The sequence below is a fragment of the Elgaria multicarinata genome, chromosome 13 (genome assembly GCF_023053635.1).
Source record: "Elgaria multicarinata webbii isolate HBS135686 ecotype San Diego chromosome 13, rElgMul1.1.pri, whole genome shotgun sequence".
Classification (NCBI taxonomy): domain Eukaryota; kingdom Metazoa; phylum Chordata; class Lepidosauria; order Squamata; family Anguidae; genus Elgaria; species Elgaria multicarinata.
In genome coordinates, this window is record NC_086183.1 from 14,842,138 (window position 1) to 14,863,108 (window position 20,971).

Genomic DNA, 20,971 nt, shown 5'->3' on the forward strand with positions numbered 1-20,971 from the left:
CCCTCTTTTAAATCTGGTCACAGAATATCTGCAGTATAGCTCCTGCAGCTTTAACTGTTGTGATGAAGAGGGAATTTCACCAGGTGCGACATGCATACAAATGACACCTGCTGAAATTCCCTTCTCAATACAACTGTTAAAGATACAGGAGCCCTGTCCTCCTTTTCATATGGTCACTCTAACTTAGCACAAAGATCTCCCTAAGCCCTTTGATGTTTGGTGGAGGGAGCATCAAAAATCAAATCCCGGAAGAGAAGAGAGCCCTTGATCCAAAACATGGAAAACAGGGCATGGTAAAGGGAGCAAAAATGCAGGTAGGTACTGTAAAGGGTAAAGGATAAGGGTGAGCAATTCATCCTTTAAATTGAATGGCAACAGCAAGAAGAGATGGACCAGGGAAGGAGAGGAGGCACATAAAAACATCGGTGGTCATGTGTTTATAGTCAAACTTGGGGGACATGGGACAGCGGGGTGGAGAGAGAAGATGCCCCTCAGGACAGGTGAAGGCAAGATCCATCCTTGTGCCTAGCTTTAGAAGAATTGACCCAGGACCCTCCCTCAAAAATATTGCTTCTATTGAGGAAGACCTCCCTTCCAATATGTGCCAGAGCTTGACTCAAAACACACAGTCTATATTGATCCCAGTCTGAATGCAGCACTGCTCAGCTTGCACAGAAGCCAGCATCTTGCAGGAGGAGCCGAAATCTCAGTAATTAAAGCCCACAGCCCTGCGCCTCTACAAGAAGTTCACACCTCTGCATCTGCTGGAGAAGCTAACTCCAGCAACCACAGTAGGATGAATCAGAGTAACGGGTTGGGGTGGGGAGGAGAATGAGGACTAGCCACATGTGTGCACCAGTTGCAATGCATTCTGTGAACTGCAGTTTAAGAGTCCGCAACCCACCCACCCACCCAAAAAAACAGACCAAAAAAGTGCAGATCAGACAGGAAAGCAGTTTAGAGTTCTTGGGAGCTAATGCACCCCCTTCAGATGTGAAATCCGTTTCAACAGCTGAAGCTGATGCAACTTCAGCAGCTTCTTCTCAGCAACCATCTGCTGCTCTGCACGGAGCAGAGACTGCAGGTACTCAGACGCTTTGCTCAAGACCACCACTTTGGGGGTTTTGGAGCAGGTTGCAAGATCAGGCACCTGGTCCCTCAGTGCCAGGAAACGGGAGCGAAGGTCATTCCGCCGCTTGCGCTCCAAGAAGTTGTGGTTTTTCCGCTTAGTCACATCTTCCGTGTCTGAGCTGGGAGCGCTCCCAGATTTCGGGAAGATAGATTCCGGAGAGAAACTCTCCTCCACTTGCCCTGGGGACTGTGCACCATGGCCATCCCCACTGGCATCAGCATTGTGGCTGTTGCTGCTGTCCTCCTCCTCCTCCTCCTCCTCCTCTTCGTCTTCCTGGGTGCCTCTCTCCAAGGCGCCCTCCCTGGGGCAGGCCTCCGAAGGGGAGCGGGCAGCATAGTTGTGCTGCTGCTGGTGGATGGATATGTGGAAATGTTTCATGCATGGATCCAAGGGGTCAGCTCGGACTGTGATGGTGACCGGCTTCCTCACACTGAGGGACTGCCTCTTCTTCTCCACAGTCACCACATCGATTTCTTCCCCTTCTGCATACAAAGAAAGAAGAGGGCACAAAATAACCTGTTACACTTCTGCAGTCGCCACGGTGTATGGTTCTGCCACTCCGCAGGTGGCAAAGCACAAGTTGCAAGCTGGGGTGGGGCTGGGGGGAGAGGCGGCCTCTGTCTTCGGAACAGATGGCAAGGCTACAGAGCAGCAGCAGGCTTTGCCTCCAGCACTTCACTTGAGGCAGGCAACACACATACACACACCCTACAGAACCAGCTGTGTGGCTCAAAGGGTCCCAAACGAAACAAGGCTCAAGTTGCTTCCCAGTTTCTTATGCACGCCAGAACTGTGTCAGCAGCCGTGAACAAGGAACTGAAGTGTTTTTGCACTTGAGACCCAAATGGTTGGGGAGACACATGGTGGGGGTTGGGCCAAAAGTTAGGTTTGGGTTCAGGGGCATAACGCTACTCAGGGTCTCACAAACCTCCATTTCAAAGAAGGATCTGCAAACAGCCATATCCCAGAATGGCTAGAATCATAGAATAGCAGAGTTGGAAGGGGCCTACAAGGCCATTGAGTCCAACCCCCTGCTCAGTGCAGGAATCCACCCTAAAGCATCTCTGAGAGATGGTTGTCCAGCTGCCTCTTGAAGGCCTCTAGGGTGGGAGAGCCCACAACCTCACCAGGCAACTGATTCCATTGTCGTACTGCTCTAACAGTCAGGAAGTTTTTTCCTGATGTCCAGCTGGAATCTGGCTTCCTTTAACTTGAGCCTGTTATACATTTGGGGGTAGTTACCACCATTCCAAAACTGGGCCAGCAATGAGTTCTTTAAGACACAGAGTTCTACCAAATCCTCCCACTCCCACAAGAGGCACGGCAGGAAGGAATCAAGCATGTAGGGAGTGAAAAAGGAAGGCTGCCCAAATCGGTCCATAACTATGGTCATGACAACCCAAGAGGGAACTGCAGCTAAATATCATGGGGAAGAGGATGGCTAACAAGGCTGAAAGGAGATCTCCCCCTCCCTGAACCCTCCCCCCCCCCATGTGGCTCGGGGGTCAGTTGCTGCAACATCACCAGAGCAGCTGCCTACTCAATACCTGCAACAGCACTGGGGCCAGAAGGGAGGGAGCTCCCTCCCTCCCTCCCTCCCCCTCCCCTTTGGCCACTGATGCAATTGCAAAGTGAGGGAGGAAGCGGCGGCCGGGCGCCTCTCCACCGTGCCTGGGTCCAGCTCCAGCTGAGAGCCCCCTCCCTCCTGCTACCAACTGTCTCTGCAGAGGCCACCAGTGAGGGAGGAAGCAGCAGCCAGGCACCTCTCCACCGTGCCTGGGTCCAGCTCCAGCTGAGAGCCCCCTCCCTCCTGCTACCAACTGTCTCTGCAGAGGCCACCAGTGAGGGAGGAAGCAGCAGCCAGGCACCTCTCCACCGTGCCTGGGTCCAGCTCCAGCTGAGAGCCCCCTCCCTCCTGCTACCAACTGTCTCTGCAGAGGCCACCAGTGAGGGAGGAAGCAGCAGCCAGGCACCTCTCCACCGTGCCTGGGTCCAGCTCCAGCTGAGAGCCCCCTCCCTCCTGCTACCAACTGTCTCTGCAGAGGCCACCAGTGAGGGAGGAAGCAGCAGCCAGGCACCTCTCCATCGTGCCTGGGTCCAGCTCCAGCTGAGAGCCCCCCTCCCTCCTGCTGTCACCTGTAACTGCTGAACTTTCCAACTAAGATTGTAGTGCCTGAATTTGCTTTCCTTCCCCCCCCTCCTCCTCCCTCCCAATCCCCTTTCCTTTTGTGTCATGTCTTTTAGATTGTAAGCCTGTGGGCAGGGACTGTCAAGAAATACTTTTGTAAGCCGCCGTAAGAGCCTTTTTTGGCTGAATGGCGGCATAAAAATCCTTAAATAAAATAAAAAAAATAAAGTTGAAACTGAAGTAGGGGGAGCCTGAGGGATCATATTCCAAGGCCAAAAAAACATTAGAGCTGTACTGGATCAGGCCAAAGGCCTCTCTAGTCCAGCATTCCGTTCCCACAGTAGCCATCCAGACACCCCGATGGGAAGGCCACAAGTCAGACCCATGTGCAAGAGCACCCTTCCGTGTTCCAACTCCAGACACATCTGGATGATACTAATTATCTGGGCCCATTTCAATCAGGCTTCGTGACATTTTGCAGAAAGACAGTATATGAATATTCTGTTTTAATCACAGTTGGTGAGCTAGTAACCATGTGCACAGGACAGTTTAGGAGAATTCTGTCAGAGAATTGGTGCCCCCTGCCCCCCAGGGCCACCCTCTCTCCTCCTCCCTTTGTGATCCAGGCTCACGAAAAGCATATACAGTCCCTGTCCTTGCTGGCTTGGTGGTGTCTTGGGGACAGCAGGCTTTTCTTAAGACAACTATTTCCCCACCTGCCATGTCCCCCTCCCCAGCCACCCAGAGGCCTTTGCCTGCCTCCTCTTTGTCGGACAGTATGCCTGCATGCAGGACAGCCATTTTACTAATGGGGGAAATGATAAGAATTCCAGGCACTTGAATACCAGAACAGGGTCACACAAGGCACTGCTCCAAACACAAAGGTCCCTTTGATACCTTTGGGGGATATATTATGGGCTGTGGTCATCGAAGATACTCCCATGCAAGGCGCATACTAGCAAAGCCATTTGCCCACTTTCCTGTGGCAAACAGGCATGGCTGGCAAGTTCCCAGGTATTTAGAACATTCATGCTAAACAGGAAGAGGAGAGTTGGATGTTTTCCTTTCTCATGTACCACAAACAATGCTAATAATGCTAATAATAATAATTCAGCTTTCCTAAAGAAGAGTCTCAAAGCAGTTTACAAATTTTAAAAAAATGTTTTGTGGGCTAGTAATCAGCAGTGATATTTGCTCGGCTGCCCACATGGCATCCCAATGCAGAGTAGTGACTTTTCCTTACTCAACCGTGGGTCAGAGGCAATCCCAAATTCTAGCGTTACAGTCTGGTTCAGAAGATGGGGGCTGTGATCAAAGGACACATTCAAAAACTCAAACACATGCAGCATCTTGCATGTCAGCTTTTAGATTTGCAGGATCTACTGTGTAGATCACCAGAGCTACTAGCAATTTTCAAATCCGTGCCCAGGTTTGCTTGTTTCACCCCTCTCCCTTTTATCTCATCTACATTGGAGTAGCTAAAAATCAGGGGGATTCTAAACTCTAAAGCCAACCAGGCCCAGCTGCACAAACACTATGTCAAATGCCACTAATACTCCTTTACAATTGAGGAGGACAGAGGATGAAAGATATGCCCTCAGCTCATGGCAAACCAGGGCAGTCCGCTTCTTGGAACTTGCTATTTCTACACTATTGAAAGTGAATCGGCCTTGCCAATCTACTGCAAGCTAGTCTGCGAGATGGCCCTAGGGTTAGCTGAACTACTAAGCTGCCTTCAGAAAAATCACTGCCTTTCAGCCCTGTGTTGGAAATGAATGGCCCAACTCAACAGCATTATTCAGAGGCAAAGACTGAATTCTTAACTAGCTGCATTCATTGAAAGGGCTGCAGGCCTGATGCATGGGCTATCGCAACTTTTTGTTGTTTATTCATTCAGTCGCTTCCAACTCTTCGTGACTTCATGGACTAGCCCACGCCAGAGCTTTCTGTCGGCCGTTGCCACCCCTAGCTCCCCCAAGGAGCTAGGGTGGCAACTTACTGAGTCAATATAAGCCAAGCATGAATTGTGCGGCAGTGGGAACTTCACCATTCTCCATGAAAGAATTGGGCATTTTCACTGTTCACACTTGCTTTGGAATGAGGTATTTTGGATGTTCCTGGAAGGGAAACCGTGGCTGGGTGGATGTCTCCCAAAGGCCACGGGGCGGGACAAAAGGTCACAACTGCAGGCATGACATTCCTATACTCCCTCCCCCAACCCAAAAGGGTTGGGGGCAATTGACACCATTGGGCTAGAACAAAGTTTAATGCTAAATCTCCATCACTCCCCCTCCCATTCCCCACCAGGCTCTTTCATAGCCCATTGGAATTGTAAATTAAGGCAGGGAGGGGGGAGGTTCCCTACAGCTTTGCACTTCAGAGATTCACTCCTTTTCACACATAGTAAATCCTGTTCAGCTTCCCACCCCCATCCCCACCCCCCATTCAGCCAGAGACATACAAAAAAGGGACTCCACACCTCCCCAGCCAGGACACAGAAGGGCTGGGTGGGGTGGGGGGAGGGGATTAGAAAAGGTTCTTTAAAGGCCTTTGCACAAGAGGCTTGAGTGAACCTCAAAAGGGATCAGTCATATAGCATTCATCCTTCAGACAAACTGGTTGAGTTTTTAGAAAAGAGGAAAAGCCACAAGGAGAGCGAGCTCCGTGTCCGCTTCTTCACAGCTATTAAAAGTTACAGGATCCCTCTTCTCTTTGCACATGGTTCATCTTACTTATTTAAACAGCCATATGGCAATTTTGCTCAAGAATTTAAGAGTGACAACAATCTTCTGAAGAAAGGGGCTCCTGATGCTGTTGGGGAAATCCGCATGAACACCCCTAAACTTCTGTGGCACATAATCCCAGCCGTTTAGCCCAGCCAGGAAAGAGACCGCAGCAGAGCACGGAACAGGCACTAAAGGGAAGCTCTCCTGCAGAAGCTGAGTTTCAGCAGCAACACTTGTGCAAACCTCTGGCTACAAATTGTGCCCCAGAGTCTTCCAGCCCTCTACACAAGGTCACATCTGCATTTTGAAAAACAAAAAAAGCAGAACTGTCTCTTATAGTTTTAATAGTGGATGTTTTATTACAATTATTTATAATTGATGGGTTTTGCTATTTTAAGAAGACTTCTGCCCTGAATCTTTAAAATAAATAAAGATTTGGGCCAGCTATGTTAATAGACCCTCCGTTTCCCCATTTTGACATTTTCTCTTTCCAAACTTCCATTGTGCAGACATCAACATTTGGCTAGTAATTTCAAAAAAGTGTGACTGGTTGGCTCCAAGTATCCTGGCAATTGGCCAATAGCAGGGCTTGGAATGCAACTGCTAACTACTCTCCATCCCTCATTGGCTTACACCCCAGTCAGTCAAAGCCTCCCCCCACCCCAATACATTTGCATCTGTTGCTTTTTGTCCCAGGAAACATGTTGCTGGCTGAAAACAACATTTGTGGAAGGAGCCCAGCTGTTGAGGAGGGTAAAGTCCAGGTCAGCACAAGCGCATGATTAAATCAATCAATAACAGTCCCCACCCCCTTGCTAATTGAGATTAGGATAGGGAGGTCCTGACAAGGCTTAATGTAATTAAATCTTAGACCCAATTTGTTCCTTAACCCTAGCCACATTCAGCCTTTGCAGTGAGTCACAAGCAGTCACTACTTGCCCGGTGACTCAACCCAACAAGGCTCAACAGCAAGGCTACAGCTGGAAAGTGTGCCCATTTCAAAGCTATGTCAGTACTGCAAGGATAACACACTCCAGTTTAATCAGAGCAAGGCTAACCCTGAAGACAACTTGTGCATGTTGCTACAACACATTTTTTCTACTAAAGTTTTGCCACAATTAGTCTTGCGCCCTTTTAAGTAGAGGCCTACGGCATTGCTCAGCTGAAGTCCTTCCAGTTCTATGTATTCCCAGTAATGATTCAGTCAAATAACAGGAGGCTGTGTTGCCTGCAGAGCAACACACACAAGCTGGTTCTTAAAAAGATCTCTGCAGTTCATGTGTACAGGCATCCCTAGCCTAGGCGAGCAAGTGAGGTAGATCAAATCCACAGGGAGGGGAAAAGATTTAATTTAAACCACTGAAACCAGATCAGCCCCAGAACAAGCTGTGAGGGGAAGGAGAGGCTGGCGAATCTCCTTGGGGACTTGAGGCGGGATCCTTTATGTAGCCCAATGTGAGCCCTGTCCAAATCTCCCCCAGAACCTTCCCCAATGGGCTCAAGCAAGGAAAACTTTCCAGTCCAGCAGGAGGAGAACAAAAGTGGCACAACTGAGCTTATCTCAGCAATCCTTGTAAGGCAGCCTGATTCCCTCCAGGTGTGTTTAAGTACAATTCCCATCATACCCAGTCTGGTTGGGGGATGATGGGAGCTGTACTCTAACACACTTGGAGGGTGTGTATCCCAAGAACAACCATCATGTTGACACTTTGCAATGAAGCCAATACCATTTCTTGGCCCGCCGCTCTGACCATGTCACTCCACTTCTGAAATCTCTTCATTGGCTTCCAATTCACTCCAGAATCCAATATAAACTTCTCCTGCTGACCTTCAAAGCTCTTCATGGTCTAGCTCCTGCCTATCTCTCCTCTCTTCTCTCACACTATCGCCCCGCTCGTGCTCTCCGCTCCTCTGATGCCATGCTTCTCGCCTGCCCAAGGACCTCCACTTCCCTTACTCGGCTTCGTCCTTTTTCTTCTGCTGCCCCTTACGCCTGGAACGCTCTTCCAGAACACTTGAGAACTACAAACTCAATCACTGCTTTTAAAACTCAGCTAAAAACTTTTCTTTTCCCTATAGCCTTCAAATATTGAGTTTGTTCTGACTCTATACTGTTAGCTTCACCCTACACGGTGCCTGTTTACACTTCCCTGTGCCTGTTTGCATTCTCCTTCCCTCTTTATTGTTTACTACAACTTATTAGATTGTAAGCCTATGCGGCAGGGTCTTGCTATTTACTGTGTTATCTGTACAGCACCATGTACATTGATGGTGCTGTATAAATAAATGATAATAATAATAATAATAATTAAGTTCAGTGGGGGCTGCTGTTTGCTAAGTGAGTATAGGACTGCGGCCCCAACGTGCGTATCAAAATGCTGCACCCTATTTCCCTCTTCCCTGCCCCCCACCCACCCACCCCCCACACACCTAGCAGAACTTTTTCAACATTTGAGATTGCTTGGGGACTCATTCCGAGGAGTGGTTACATGTGAACAGCGTCCTTTGCTACCCCAGGGGGATTCTGCTACGCATAACTTTGGGCTTGAATGAACGTGCACGGTTACGCCACAGAACCACCACAGCAGGCGTTTTTAGGACTGGCTACCCCCCCTTGGTTGCAGAAACAGTGCTGAAATTGCTTCAAGATCACAGTTCACATGATGGGGAGGGAGGAGAGAAAAAGGACTAGGTCTCCAAGCTCTTACAGCACTTCCCAGGTTAAATCCTTAGAGCCTTTGTTAGCAAAGGCTCGGTGGCAACCAGCCAGACCAGAGAAGTGTAGGAAGCCTGGAACATTAACAAGGCCACACTTAACCAGCCTCAGACACACGCCGGCTGCTGATATTGCAACCCAGTTGAGGAACAGACCAAGAAACTTTGAAGCAGCCTCAGCACTGCAATGCAAGAACTCTAGGAAATACTCCGCTTCATCGGGTCTGCTCCTCCTGCCCTGCCCTGGAGTGGGGAAGGGAGTTTCACAATCAGCCCCCCCCAAGTTTTTTCTAGCCCTACACCCCCCCCCAGCTGTTGCTACACTGGAGGGGGCAAAACTGGGAGGCCTTGGAGGAGGAAACAAGCTGGGTTGGGCTGATCAAGTTATGCAAGCTTTGGAAAGTTGGGTTGGGAGGATGGCGGAAGAAAGCGAACTTCCTCACGAAAGTAGAATCTCTTGAACAAATCTCCAGGCTGCAGCCTTACAGCGTAGCAGGGTGAGGAGCGGCCCGAGGAGGATTCTTCTGGGGCGAGAATTCGGCTGGGACGGGACAGGGACGGAGCGAGGCGTCGCAATTAACAAAGCAAGTGTCTTCCCCACCCACCCACCGACCCCGCACCCAGGACAACCTTCCCCAACTTGGCGCCCTCCAGATGCGTTGCACTACAGCTCCCATCCCCAGCCAGCAGGGTGGGAGTTGAGGTCCAACGTGTTTGGTTGACGCCAAGCTGGGGTGGGCTGACCTGGGGGTGTCTGCAGAGCTGCTGCTGCTTCCCCGCCGTCGGCGAACCGGTTCCGCCAAGCCCTGAGAACCGCCCAACCCCTCCCCTCCCGGCGGCAACCTTACCAGAGTCGCTTTGGCTCTCGGAGCCGGACGAGGCCGGAATCTTGCTGTCTGCCGCCGCGGGCCCCCCGACGGGCCAGGCAAAGACGGCGCCCGGGGCCACGCACTGGCCGTCCAGCCCGGGCTCGTGCGCTCCTGGAGGCGGGGCAGGCGGCGGGGCAGGCGGCTTGGCGGCCAGCTTCTCGCCCAGGCTTCTGCCGAGGCGCTCGCGGGCCGAGAAGCCGCTCCACATGCAGTCGCGCAGCACGAAGGCGCTCAGGTTGCCCAGCAGCCGCCCGGGCTCCAGCAGGTAGTCAGCTGCCCCGGCCTCGTCGGCGAGGAGGGGGGCGGCGGCGGCGGCGGGGGGCCCCGGCAGGGGTGAGGCGGGCGGGCTGGGCAGCAGCAGCTCGAACTTCTTCCAGATGTCCTCGCTGGGCGCGCTGCAGCGGTGGAAGTCCTCGTCCTGCGCCTCGTGGTGGTCGTAGAAGAAGGGTGGCGGCGGGTCCAGCTCCATGGCGGGCGGCGGCCGAGCCAGCCAGCGAGCGAGCGAGCCCTGCGCCGGGCGAGGAGAGTTAGCGCGCCAGCCCGAGGCTCGGCTCCCACTCTCCCTCCCTCCAAGGACAGCTGCGCCGCCGGACCTCGGCGGCCGCCCCCCGCCCGGCCTCGGCGCCACACGAGCGCCTGCCTGCCTGCCTGCCCGCCCGGCCAGCCCTGAGCGCGCGGGGGCGCGGTTCGGCGCAACGCGGGCGCGGCTGGCTCCCTCCCTCCCGGGCTGCGAACGGCATGCGGGCCCAGCCCCGCTCCCTTTTATGAAGTCTAAAGCCTCCCCCGGGGGCCTTGGGCCCGCCCGGCCGCCCCTTACCCTTGCTTCTCGCCGGCCCGCGCGCGCACCCCACCTCCGGGGGCCTCCCGCGCAATCCCCGGCTCCGCGGATCAAGGCGACCCAGCCGGGATCGCGGCGCATTGTTCGCTCGCTCCTTTATATGGCATCGGGCGCCTCGCGCTCCGCCTGCGCCAGAAGCCGAACCAATTAGGAGCGCGGGATTTGCAACATGGGCGGCCGCGCCGCGCCGCGCCCCAAAGCGCCGCCCAGAAGGAGAGATGGCGCTGATCCACCTGGCTGGCTGGCGGCCGAGAAAAGGCTGCCGGAGGCAATGGAGAACCCGGCGGTCTTCCAAAACGAGAGCGCTGCGTCGGGTTCAAAGTGTTCTCTTCCCAAATGAGGGCTGGCAATGGGAACTCAGGCTGAAAGAGAAAGTAGCACACGCTCTGCACATGCTCAATAACACTCACGCCTACTTGTTCTAAGAACATAAGAGCCCGGCTGGATCAGACCAAGGATCCATCCCATCCGGCATTCCATTCACACAGCTATCAATCAGGAACCCACAAGCAGGGCACAAGTGCAAGAGCTCCCTCCCACCCATGTTCCCCACAACTGGTGTACGAAGGCTCACAGCCTCGGCTACTGGAGGTAGCAAATAGCTATCAGGACTTGTAGTCATCGATAGCTTTCTCCAGCAGGGATTTATATACCCCTTTTTATAGCCATCCAAATTGGTGGCCATCGTGACATCTAGGGTACGATGTTCTGTATGTAGGCGAGGTATACATTGAATCATCTTGTAGCAACGACTTCCATAGTTTAAATGTGCGCTGTGTGAAGAAGTCCTTCCTTTTATTTGCCCTGAATCTCCCACCAATCAGCTTCATGGGATGACCCCATTGGGTTCTAGTATTTTGAGAGAGGGAGAAAAATGTTTCCCTCTCCACATTCTCCACACCGTGCATAATTTCGTACACCTCCATCATGTCTCCCCTCAGCCTCCTTTTTTCCAAGCTGAACAATCCCAGCTGTTGTAACCTTCTCTCATAGGGGAGATGCTCCAGCCCCTTGACCTAGTTGCCCTTTTCTGCATTTTTTGTAGCTCTACAATATTGTCTTCTTTTTAAAAGTTCTGGGGGCACAAAGCAATCCTTGGCTTTGTGCAGTTACTTCTTTCCACTTCCAATCCTAAAAAGTAAGGCTAGAATCCAAAACACACTTACTAGACATTTTTTAATTTCCCTAATGAGATTTCTTCCACACAAGGCACAATTTTAACCCTATTCATCTTCAATAACTTCCTCCTGTACCATTTCAAGACAGAAACTGAATGCAGAAACAGCAAAAGAAAAGTTATACCACTGCTCCAAAAACTATTTTGTTACCATTATTTTTTCCTTTTAAATTTCAGCCTGAAGAAGAGTTTGTTTTTAAAAACCAAATAGTCCAGTCCAGTTTATTAATTGTTCAAGCCGAAACAATATGAAAACAATCTTTTAATACATAAAACAAGTAAATACACGTATCCCTGCAATGAAATGCATACAAACTTCTAATTATCTTCATAACAAAACATTGACATAGGAATATTAATCTGATTAGTATACAAACAGAAGTGGACTATCCATGCAAAAAAGAAGAGTTCTGAATAACTCAAAAGCTCAGATGCCACACTGAAACCCTTGGCTGTTTCTAAATGCTAAGTATCACTCTTAAGATTCCTGTGGTTTATTTACTTTTTACACAGCGTCCTCTTTTGATTTGCGGTGAGGTTTACTGGATGCAAAGGACAATTTTTAGGGAACTGAATCATACGTCTCTGTTCAATACCACCATCGTCTGGCGAATTGATGGTATTGCATATGGAACATTTACTGCACTGGGAGCAGCAAATCAAGGCACTGTGAGTCCCCAAAATCCCACACTTGCACTCTTGCTGGGTTGTCCCCATGTTATGGAGAGAGCATGGGGTTTGCATCAGAGGAGGAGCAGCCACTGCCCCGTGTGCCGGCGCACCACTGTGCATTGACGTGCAGCCATGCGTCCCTCCGCAGTTTTTAAAACTTTCCCCCCCTCTGCCAAGCACTTCCTTCTTCCCACGCTGGAGAAGTGCATAGGCGTTCCAGCGGCCATTCAGGAGTCACCATCTGGCCAGCCACACCTCCGCTGCAACTCCGGAGCAGATGTGCCGTCATTGCCTCATTCCAGAGGAAAAAGTCTGGGTATGTCCCCAACTTTTTTTTTATTTCGGAGCTTTGGGGGAAAGCCCTAGGATGGCTCCGCAGTGGCTTCTGCATCATATAAACAACACAGCGCCATTGCAGAGCCACCCCGAAGCTTTCCCCATGTATAGGCATCCCTCAAAAGAGGCTGTAGGACAGCCAAACTCCCATCCACCAGATGGCCTGTGGCCCCACCCAATTTTTACTCCCAAAATTTACAGCTTTAATGGGTGGGTATAGTGATCAGATTCCAAAATGCCCTTTGCCATCCAACTGCAATGTGGATCTAACATCCCCCCCTGATTCCTTCATCTTGCCCCCCATCCCCAGCTCCCCCCCAAAAGGCCCATGGCACACACGGCTCTGTCCTCCAATGGGAGGAACACATGGCTCAGGAGGAACAGCCAGCTGCCCGCTCCCCACATCCCACACCCTGCCTGAGGCAGATGTTCCAGACTACCTAATGGTCGGGGTGGTCCTGGACAGGACCTTCATTTCGTTTCAAATGCATTTCTTGATAATGATGCCAGTTTACACATTTCAGCAGCTGGTCATCATGTTTCACACCCCAAGGGTGTAAACTAATCAAATTATGTTTACGGCATGTGTGAATTGGCTCTAAGTCTTCTTGTTTTAAGGAGAGTTTGCTGGTGCCAATGGAAGCTCCCTCCCTGGGATTTAATGCAACTTGTGTGTGGGGATTTTGATCAGGACCCTGGTGGGAGGGAAAGGGTTAGGTGCACGTGCCAGGCCTTGTGGAATTTGGAATTTTATTATTAAGGCAACCCAACATGGGTTTTAGCCAAATACAAGATCAGAGTCATAAGATACAAACATTACATTATGGCACAGCATTGTAGTGAACGACAAGTAGTTACATATAAAACACCATATACGGTGCTGGGATTTTTACCAGCAATCTTAGTTATTATCAGGGGCCACTAAAGCTTTCCTAATTTTTGCCGCTTTCACCGCAAAACAAGCCAGGTTTAACAGGATGAATTTCACTGTGTTTGTGAATAGGTAACCAATTTTATCCAGATCTGTATAATGAGTAATTGAAGCCAGAAATCTTGCTAGGTGTTTATCCCTAGGGGTGTTGTATAGTTACAGTATAGAACATAATGAACTGTATCCTCTACTGCTTGGTTGCCACAAATACATAAACACTGTTCTCTAGGGATGTTTTTGTATCTCCCCTCTCTAAAGTTGGATGGCATTGCCTGGAATCGCAGGCTAGTAAGAGCTTTGCAAAAGCCGGGGGGAGGGGGAACATAATTTTTGTCAGATATTTTTCTTCCCTATGGGTTAGTTTTATGAGCGGAAAGCTATCGGAATATCTGGAGACTTTATTTGCAGCCATGTCTATTTTACGAAAATAGCTCTGCAGTTTTCGTCTTATTGCGTCACATTGATGTTGTACGTCGCCGTCCAAAATTACTTTGGGATCAAGACCAAAGTTTCTTAGTCTGGTTTCACATCAGTGTACCTAAGTTATTTCTAAAGGGAGAAATTCTCTGTTCATTTACGCAGAGGCTTACTAATTTATCGAATGTTTCATTCTAAGATAATAGAAAAACATAGTCTTCCAAATATAGTATGCTATAGGCAATACCACAAGTTCTGCCCTTGTATAACAGGTGGGAGTTCCTAGTGGAAGACCTAACAGTGTCCTTAAGAAATTGTTTTGGACAACCTCAAGTGGGCGTACTTTTGTGCCCCCCCCCCCATATTTCAGCACCATATGTTATTTGGGGTAACACTTTTGCTATAAATACTCTACTAGCCGGGGCTACTAGCTGTCCACCTCTGACCTTAGCGAATCTGAACACAGTTCGCTTTGATTTTTGTGCTTTCAGCTTTGTTGCTGCCAAATGGCTGGACCATGAGCCATATTGATTGAAGCAAATACTTAGATAGTTAAATTGGTTTGTTTGTTCCAGAGGGTGACCGTTTAGCGTCCAGTTGTGTTGAGGGGGGCGGGAGCCGAACACCATTACTTTAGTTTTTAAGTAGTTTATACACAGGTGTCCCTTCCTACAGGCCTCCCCAAAAGCTTTAAGCATTCTTCTCATTCCTATTAAATTCTGTGATAATAACACCATATCATTCGCATACATCAGTATGTTCAATTTTCTCGAACCAACGACTACAGGAAAGTTTGAATTACTTGACAGATACCAAATAAGGGACCAAGGGGGAGGGGGGCCTTACCTGCCTCCGTCTGCGGTCCGTCAGCTTCTTCAATTGAGCCCGCGGTTCAACCAGGAAGTCTGGGCCGTGCGGCCCAGACTTCCTGGTTGAACCGCGGGCTCAATTGAAGAAGCCGACGGACCGCGGATGGACGCAGGTAAGGGAGAGGAGGGGCGGTTTACTGGGCCCTGCCGCTGTTGCCGCATGGGCGACAGCGACAGCGGCAGGGCCCAGTAAACCCCACTTACCTTTCCGGCGGAGCTCCGGATCGAGGCGAAGGATCCGCCTTCACCTTGATCCTCTTCACCACGCTCCGCCGGCCCCCCAATCCTCTTCGCCTCTGCCTTAAGGGGAGGCGAAGCACCCCGCTCCGCTTCTAATTCGCCAGTCCGATTAGAAGCGGAGCACATCCCTACCAAATAATATCGTTTATGTATATATTAAACAGGATAGGTGCTAATAAGCCACCCTGTCTGACCCCTATGGATGTTTTAACTTCTTCCAGCAGCTGTCCTCCCCTTCCAGCTCTAACTTGGATAGTCGTATTTGTATATAGGTTTTTTTTTATCAAAATCAGAAGATGCCTATCCATCCCGAGATGCCATAACTTGTACCATAATCTTTCCCTACTAATCCTATCAAAGGCTGAGGTTAGGTCTATGAATGTGGCATATAGATCTTTTTTGGGTAGCAGGAGTATTTCTCTCTAAGATTCTCTCAGTTCTTTTCCACCAGCATTGCGTCTTCTCAGTGTCGTCCGGCGGAGCTTTTCCGAGTGGTTCGCGGCCTGTTACACTCTGGGCCAGGGCGAGAGATGGTGGAACCCTCGGTAGCACGCTGTGACGAGTTTGTACGGCACTTTGAAGATAAAGTCGCTCAGATTCGTCATGAATTGGACACCACACTTAATGCAGCACCACTAGTAGAGGCATTCAGAGCGCCGTCCGGTTCAGTTTTATTGGATGAGTTTCAGTTTTTGAGGCCCGAGGATGTGGACAAGGTGCTTGGCCAAGTCCGGTCGACCACCTGTGTGCTTGACCCTTGCCCCTCGTGGCTCATTACATCAAATAAGGAGGGGATCGCCGGCTGGGTCCAGGAGGTTGTAAATGCCTCCTTGAGAGAGGGAGTGGTGCCGGCCTCTTTAAAAGAGGCGGCAATTAGACCACTCCTGAAGAAGCCTAATCTGGACCCGGAAGATGTTAACAACTACAGGCCGGTGGCTAATATCCCTTTCCTGGGCAAGGTGCTTGAGCGGGTGGTTGCAGGACAACTCCAGGCACTCTTGAATGAAACGGATTATCTAGATCCATTTCAATCGGGTTTCAGGCCTGGTTTTGGAACGGAAACTGCCTTGGTCGCCCTGTGGGATGACCTCTGTCGGGAGAGAGACAGGGGGAGTGCGACCCTGTTGGTTCTCCTGGACCTCTCAGCGGCCTTCGATACCATCGACCATGGTATCCTTCTGGATAGATTGTCTGAGCTGGGAGTTGGAGGTACTGCGTTGCAGTGGTTCCGCTCCTACTTGGATGGCCGATTCCAGAAGGTGGTGCTGGGGGATTATTGCTCTGTGCCGTGGCACCTAAGCCACGGGGTTCCACAGGGCTCTATCTTATCCCCCATGCTGTTTAACATATACATGAAGCCGCTGGGGGAGGTTATCCGGAGATGTGGACTGAGGTGTCATCAATATGCGGATGATACCCAGCTCTACATTTCCTTTTCATCAAACCCAGGTGAGGCAGTGGCTGTTCTGAACCAGTGCCTGGGCACGGTAATGGACTGGATGAGGGCTAATAAACTGAAACTCAATCCAGACAAGACGGAGGTACTGTTAGCGGGTGGTTCTTCTGTCCGGCGAGGTGATGTTTGCCCTGTCCTGGACGGGGTTGCACTCCCCCTAAAGGATCGGGTCCGTAGTTTGGGGGTGCTCTTGGATCCAGAACTGTCACTTGAGGCACAGGTGAACTCAGTGGCAAAGAGCACCTTTTATCAGCTCAGGCTGATATACCAGCTGCGCCCTTATCTGGACAGAGATAGCTTAGCTACAGTTATCCATGCTCTGATAACCTCTCGTTTGGATTACTGCAATGCGTTATACGTGGGGCTGCCTTTGAAAACGGTCCGGAAACTTCAACTGGTGCAAAACAGGGCAGCAAGGTTATTAACAGGGACTGGCCGGCGAGATCACATTACGCCAGTCCTTTTACAACTTCATTGGCTGCCAGTCCAGGTCCGGGCCCAATTCAAAGTGCTGGTATTGACATTTAAAGCCCTAAACGGTTTGGGGCCAGGTTATCTGAAGGAACGCCTCCTCCCATATGTACCTACCCGGACCTTAAGATCATCTACAGGGGCCCTTCTCCGTGAGCCCCTGCCAAAGGAGGTGAGGCAGGTGGCTACTAGGAGGAGGGCTTTCTCCGCTGTGGCACCCCGGTTGTGGAACGAGCTCCCCAGAGAGGTCCGCCTGGCGCCTACACTGTACTGCTTTCGTCGCCAGCTGAAGACCTTTTTATTCACTCAGTATTTTAACACTTAATTTTAACTTAAATTTAAATTTTACTGTTTTAACTCTGTATTTTAATCTTATATCAACTTTGCTGTGTGGTTTTATCCTGGTTGCGCTTTTTATATTGTATTTCATAATTGTGTTTTAACCTGTTGGGTGTTTTACTGTGGTTTTAATTTTTGTGAACCGCCCAGAGAGCTTCGGCTATTGGGCGGTATAAAAATGTAATAAATAAATAAAATAAATAAATAAGATGATTTAAAATGAAGCACTGGTCTATTGTCGATTTGCCACAGCAGAAGCTGGCTTGTTAGTTTCCTATGATGTTATTTTGAATAACCCAGTCTTCAACTTTTAAGAGAAACTTAGTATATAGTTTTGAGGACACGTCTAGCAAACTGATGGGTCGGTAATTGGCTGGTAATGATTTGTTGCCCTTCTTATAAATTGGGATGACTATACTTTGGGCCCAGCCATTGGGAAATTTACCATGTTGGTTGATAAAAGTAAACATTTTAGCCAGAATTGGGCCCCACCAGAGCTCATTTTCCAAAAAAATCTCTGGGGGTAACATATCTTCCCTGGGGCTTTCCTTCTTTTTAAGCTAGAGATTAGTCTTTTAACCTCGCTGGTGGTAACATCTGACCATGGGTCTGTCTCTAGAATGTTGGGGAGTGGCATCTGTGTCAAGTAGATCATTCCCTCTGGATTATAATTTTTTTCAAAGTACCCTTCCCATTGCTTGAACATAATCAGCGCCAGGCCTTGTGGTACCACCCAGCAATTCCTGCCCCCATGTCTACTATTTAGAGTTACGCATTGATTTGTAGGACTTGAAGTGTTATGTTTAGCATCATGTGTAGTTTGGCCTTAAGTAAGCATGTTTTGTTCCCAAAGCATTCCAAACAAGACATTTGGAAAAGCAACACACTATGTACTATTAAAGATGTTCATGGTCTAAGTTGAATTCTCTACTTTTTCACATGGGCTTGCTCAACGTTGGCAAGCATAGTTCCCACAGGGCAATTGGGAGAAACATTTAAAATTGTTTTTAAAAGTGTAGGTTGCTTTAATTCTATTTTATTTTTCTATTTTGGAAAAATCTCTTCAGCAAAATCAATTCTTTTCCAACACTAACACCCCAGTCCAGAGAAAGAGATCCGAGTTGGAGAAGCAGGCTAGGATCCACAGCAATATTTTGTATCCAAATGCGCCTGTCCGTCTGTACAGTTTTGCTTTCAGTGGAATGTGTACCCTGATGTACTTCCCCACCTGCCCTCTGGCACAAGCAGTCACCCCTTAAGTACAGTTTTTACACATGGCTAGTGCTGGATAAAGGCTTATGTACCTTTCCTAGCCATGAGGTGTCAGTGTTTGGTTTAAAATGAAAGCAAGGAAAAAAGTTCCCTGAAGGGGGAGAAATCTGCACTTTGATTCTTGTAGTATTTATGTATGCATGTATGTACAGTATTTTTATCCTGCACCTCATCCAAAAAGGCTCCTGGAGCGGCTTACAATCAGTACGTAAAGAAGATAGTCTCTGCCCTGAGGCTTACATTCTAAAAAAAAGACATGACACATGAGAAAAAGGGGACGGGGAAGGAAGACGGGGTGGGGTGGGGAGAAATTAAGGAGACTGATTCAGCAGGGCTGGTGGGAAGGCCATGCTCTCCCATCCCATCTCTCAAAGGAGGGACAGACCAACAGCCCCTTCTTCCTCACAGAGTCATGATGCCAATTAGTCCTGGGGGTGGGGTTAAACTGGAACAGGCCCTGATGGTCTCTCTGAGCTCCATCACACCAGCAATTTATCGCACACTCACCATGCCTGGTATGTGGTTTTGCAGTCCCATATTCACATGACGTTGTCCATGTCCTGCACTCAATTTGCCTCTTCCCCTCCATGTTTCCTTTCTTTTTGGAGCAGGGGAAGTCTGTATTTTCTCTCCTTGCGAAATAAAAGCGCTCCTCCCTCCTGTGTATTGCTATGGTTGCGTTCTATCTGACCATCCCATTCTTTGTTGAGGGCGTGTGTGTCTAAGGGTGGTCTTGCTAACAAAAGAGGAAGGTGGGGTGGTTCTCCACTCAACTGTGAAGGGGGAGGGAGAGAGCTCCCATTGAACTCTATGTTCTTACTCCTGAGGAGGCATTTTCACCTTAAAGGAAATGTGGAAAATACATCCTCCTTGCCTGCAGCTCCCTCATTTTTAAAGATAAAGAGATCAAAATTGGCACAGTGATAGCTATCAAGGAGGGCTTTTACTTAGCATGCCAAGTTTAAATCAGATTGGTTCATCCCTTGAGCTATATTAGGAGCTATACTAAACTGACAAGATACAAAAGAGGGCAAGGCTCCTGCAGCTTTATCTGTTGTGATGAAGAGGGAATTTCACCAGGTGCTGCATGCCTACAAATGACACCTGCTGAAATTCCCTTTTCAATACAACTCTTAAAGATACAGGAGCCCAGTCCTCCTTTCCATATTATCACTCTATGCTCCTGTCTCCCTCACTTCTTCCCCACAGGGTATTTATATTATAGCATTAAGTACTGATACAGGGAGATAGTCAGATAGGTCTGCACTTTATTAATTCTGGTCTAATTTGCTATTTGAATATGGACCATAGACTGTTATTTTAATTTATTCATTTTATTAGCCTTCTGAATGTGTCCATTATGTGCTTCAGCAGTGGGATTACAGAGGGGAAGAGAGGGGCACCCCCATTAGGTTAGACATGGCACGGGGGTGGGTGAGATAGTGAGGTGAGGGGAAGAGCAGTGAGACAGAAAGTGGAAGAAGGAATTAGAGGATCAGCTATCCTTGACTTGATATTGACCAGTAGGGATGACTTAGTGGATAAAGTGGCAATTACTGGAGCTCTGGGGGAAAGTGACTACATCATACTTGAATTCTTGATTTTAAAGGCAGTAAAAGCTCAGTGTAGCTGTACGCATACTCTGGATTTCAGGAAAGCTGATTTTAATAAACTCAGAGCTATAAGTAAGGTTCCATGGCAAGTGGCCCTAATGAGGAAAGGAATCCAAGATGGGTGGGAGTATTTAAAAAAGGAAATTTTAAAGGCATAATTGCAAATAATTCCAACAAGAAAAAAAGATAGAAGGCAATGGAAGAAACCAATGTGGCTCCACAAAAAGCTTAGACATGACCTGAAAACAAAAAAAAGGATACATATAGGAAGTGGAAGGAAGGCCAGGCCACAAAAGAAGAGTACAGACAGTTAGCACAGAAGTGCTGAAATGGCATCAGGAATGCTAAAGCTGAAAATGAGCTGAGACTAGCAAGAGATGATAAAAGCAATAAAAAGGCTTTCTTCAGATACGTGAATAGTAAAAGACAGAAGAAACTGCTTAATGAGGATAGCAAACTGATAACAGATGACAAAGAAAAGGACAAAGTGCTCAATTCCTACTTTGGCTCAGTCTTCTCCCAAAAGCAGGTGTATCACACACACACACACGGAAAAAGTGAAGCACAAGCTGAAGGGGCAGGATTGCAGTTTGAGATTAATAAACAAATGGTCAAGTAACACCTAATTTCTTTGAATGAGTTCCTCCAGGGCCCGATGAACTGCATTCTAGAGTAATGAAGGAGCTAGAAGAAGAACTCTCCGAACCATTATTATCTTGCGAATTATGGAAGACAGGTGAGGTGCCAGACCACTGGCGGAGGGCTCACGT

The 20,971-nt window shown here is 49.1% G+C and overlaps 1 protein-coding gene across 1 annotated transcript; it reads right to left on the minus strand.

The window, feature by feature from the left end:
• Positions 1–336: 336 nt before the first annotated feature.
• Positions 337–9,842, minus strand: MYCL (MYCL proto-oncogene, bHLH transcription factor). The gene is made up of 2 exons (XM_063139905.1): positions 9,550–9,842; positions 337–1,614 (listed from the first exon to the last, which is right to left on the minus strand). The coding sequence occupies exons 1-2, from the start codon at positions 9,776–9,778 to the stop codon at positions 974–976; spliced, it is 870 nt and encodes a 289-aa protein (XP_062995975.1). The 5' UTR covers positions 9,779–9,842; the 3' UTR covers positions 337–973.
• Between the last annotated feature and the right edge of the window lie 11,129 nt (positions 9,843–20,971).

Bases quoted from the DNA above. Each gene is read 5' to 3' on its own strand.
- MYCL (XM_063139905.1), bottom strand. From the start codon at position 9,778: ATGTGGAGCGGCTTCTCGGCCCGCGAGCGCCTCGGCAGAAGCCTGGGC. The intron at 1,615-9,549 runs GTAAGGTTGCCG...CTTTGTATGCAG, and splicing joins CGAGAGCCAAAGCGACTCTG to AAGGGGAAGAAATCGATGTG.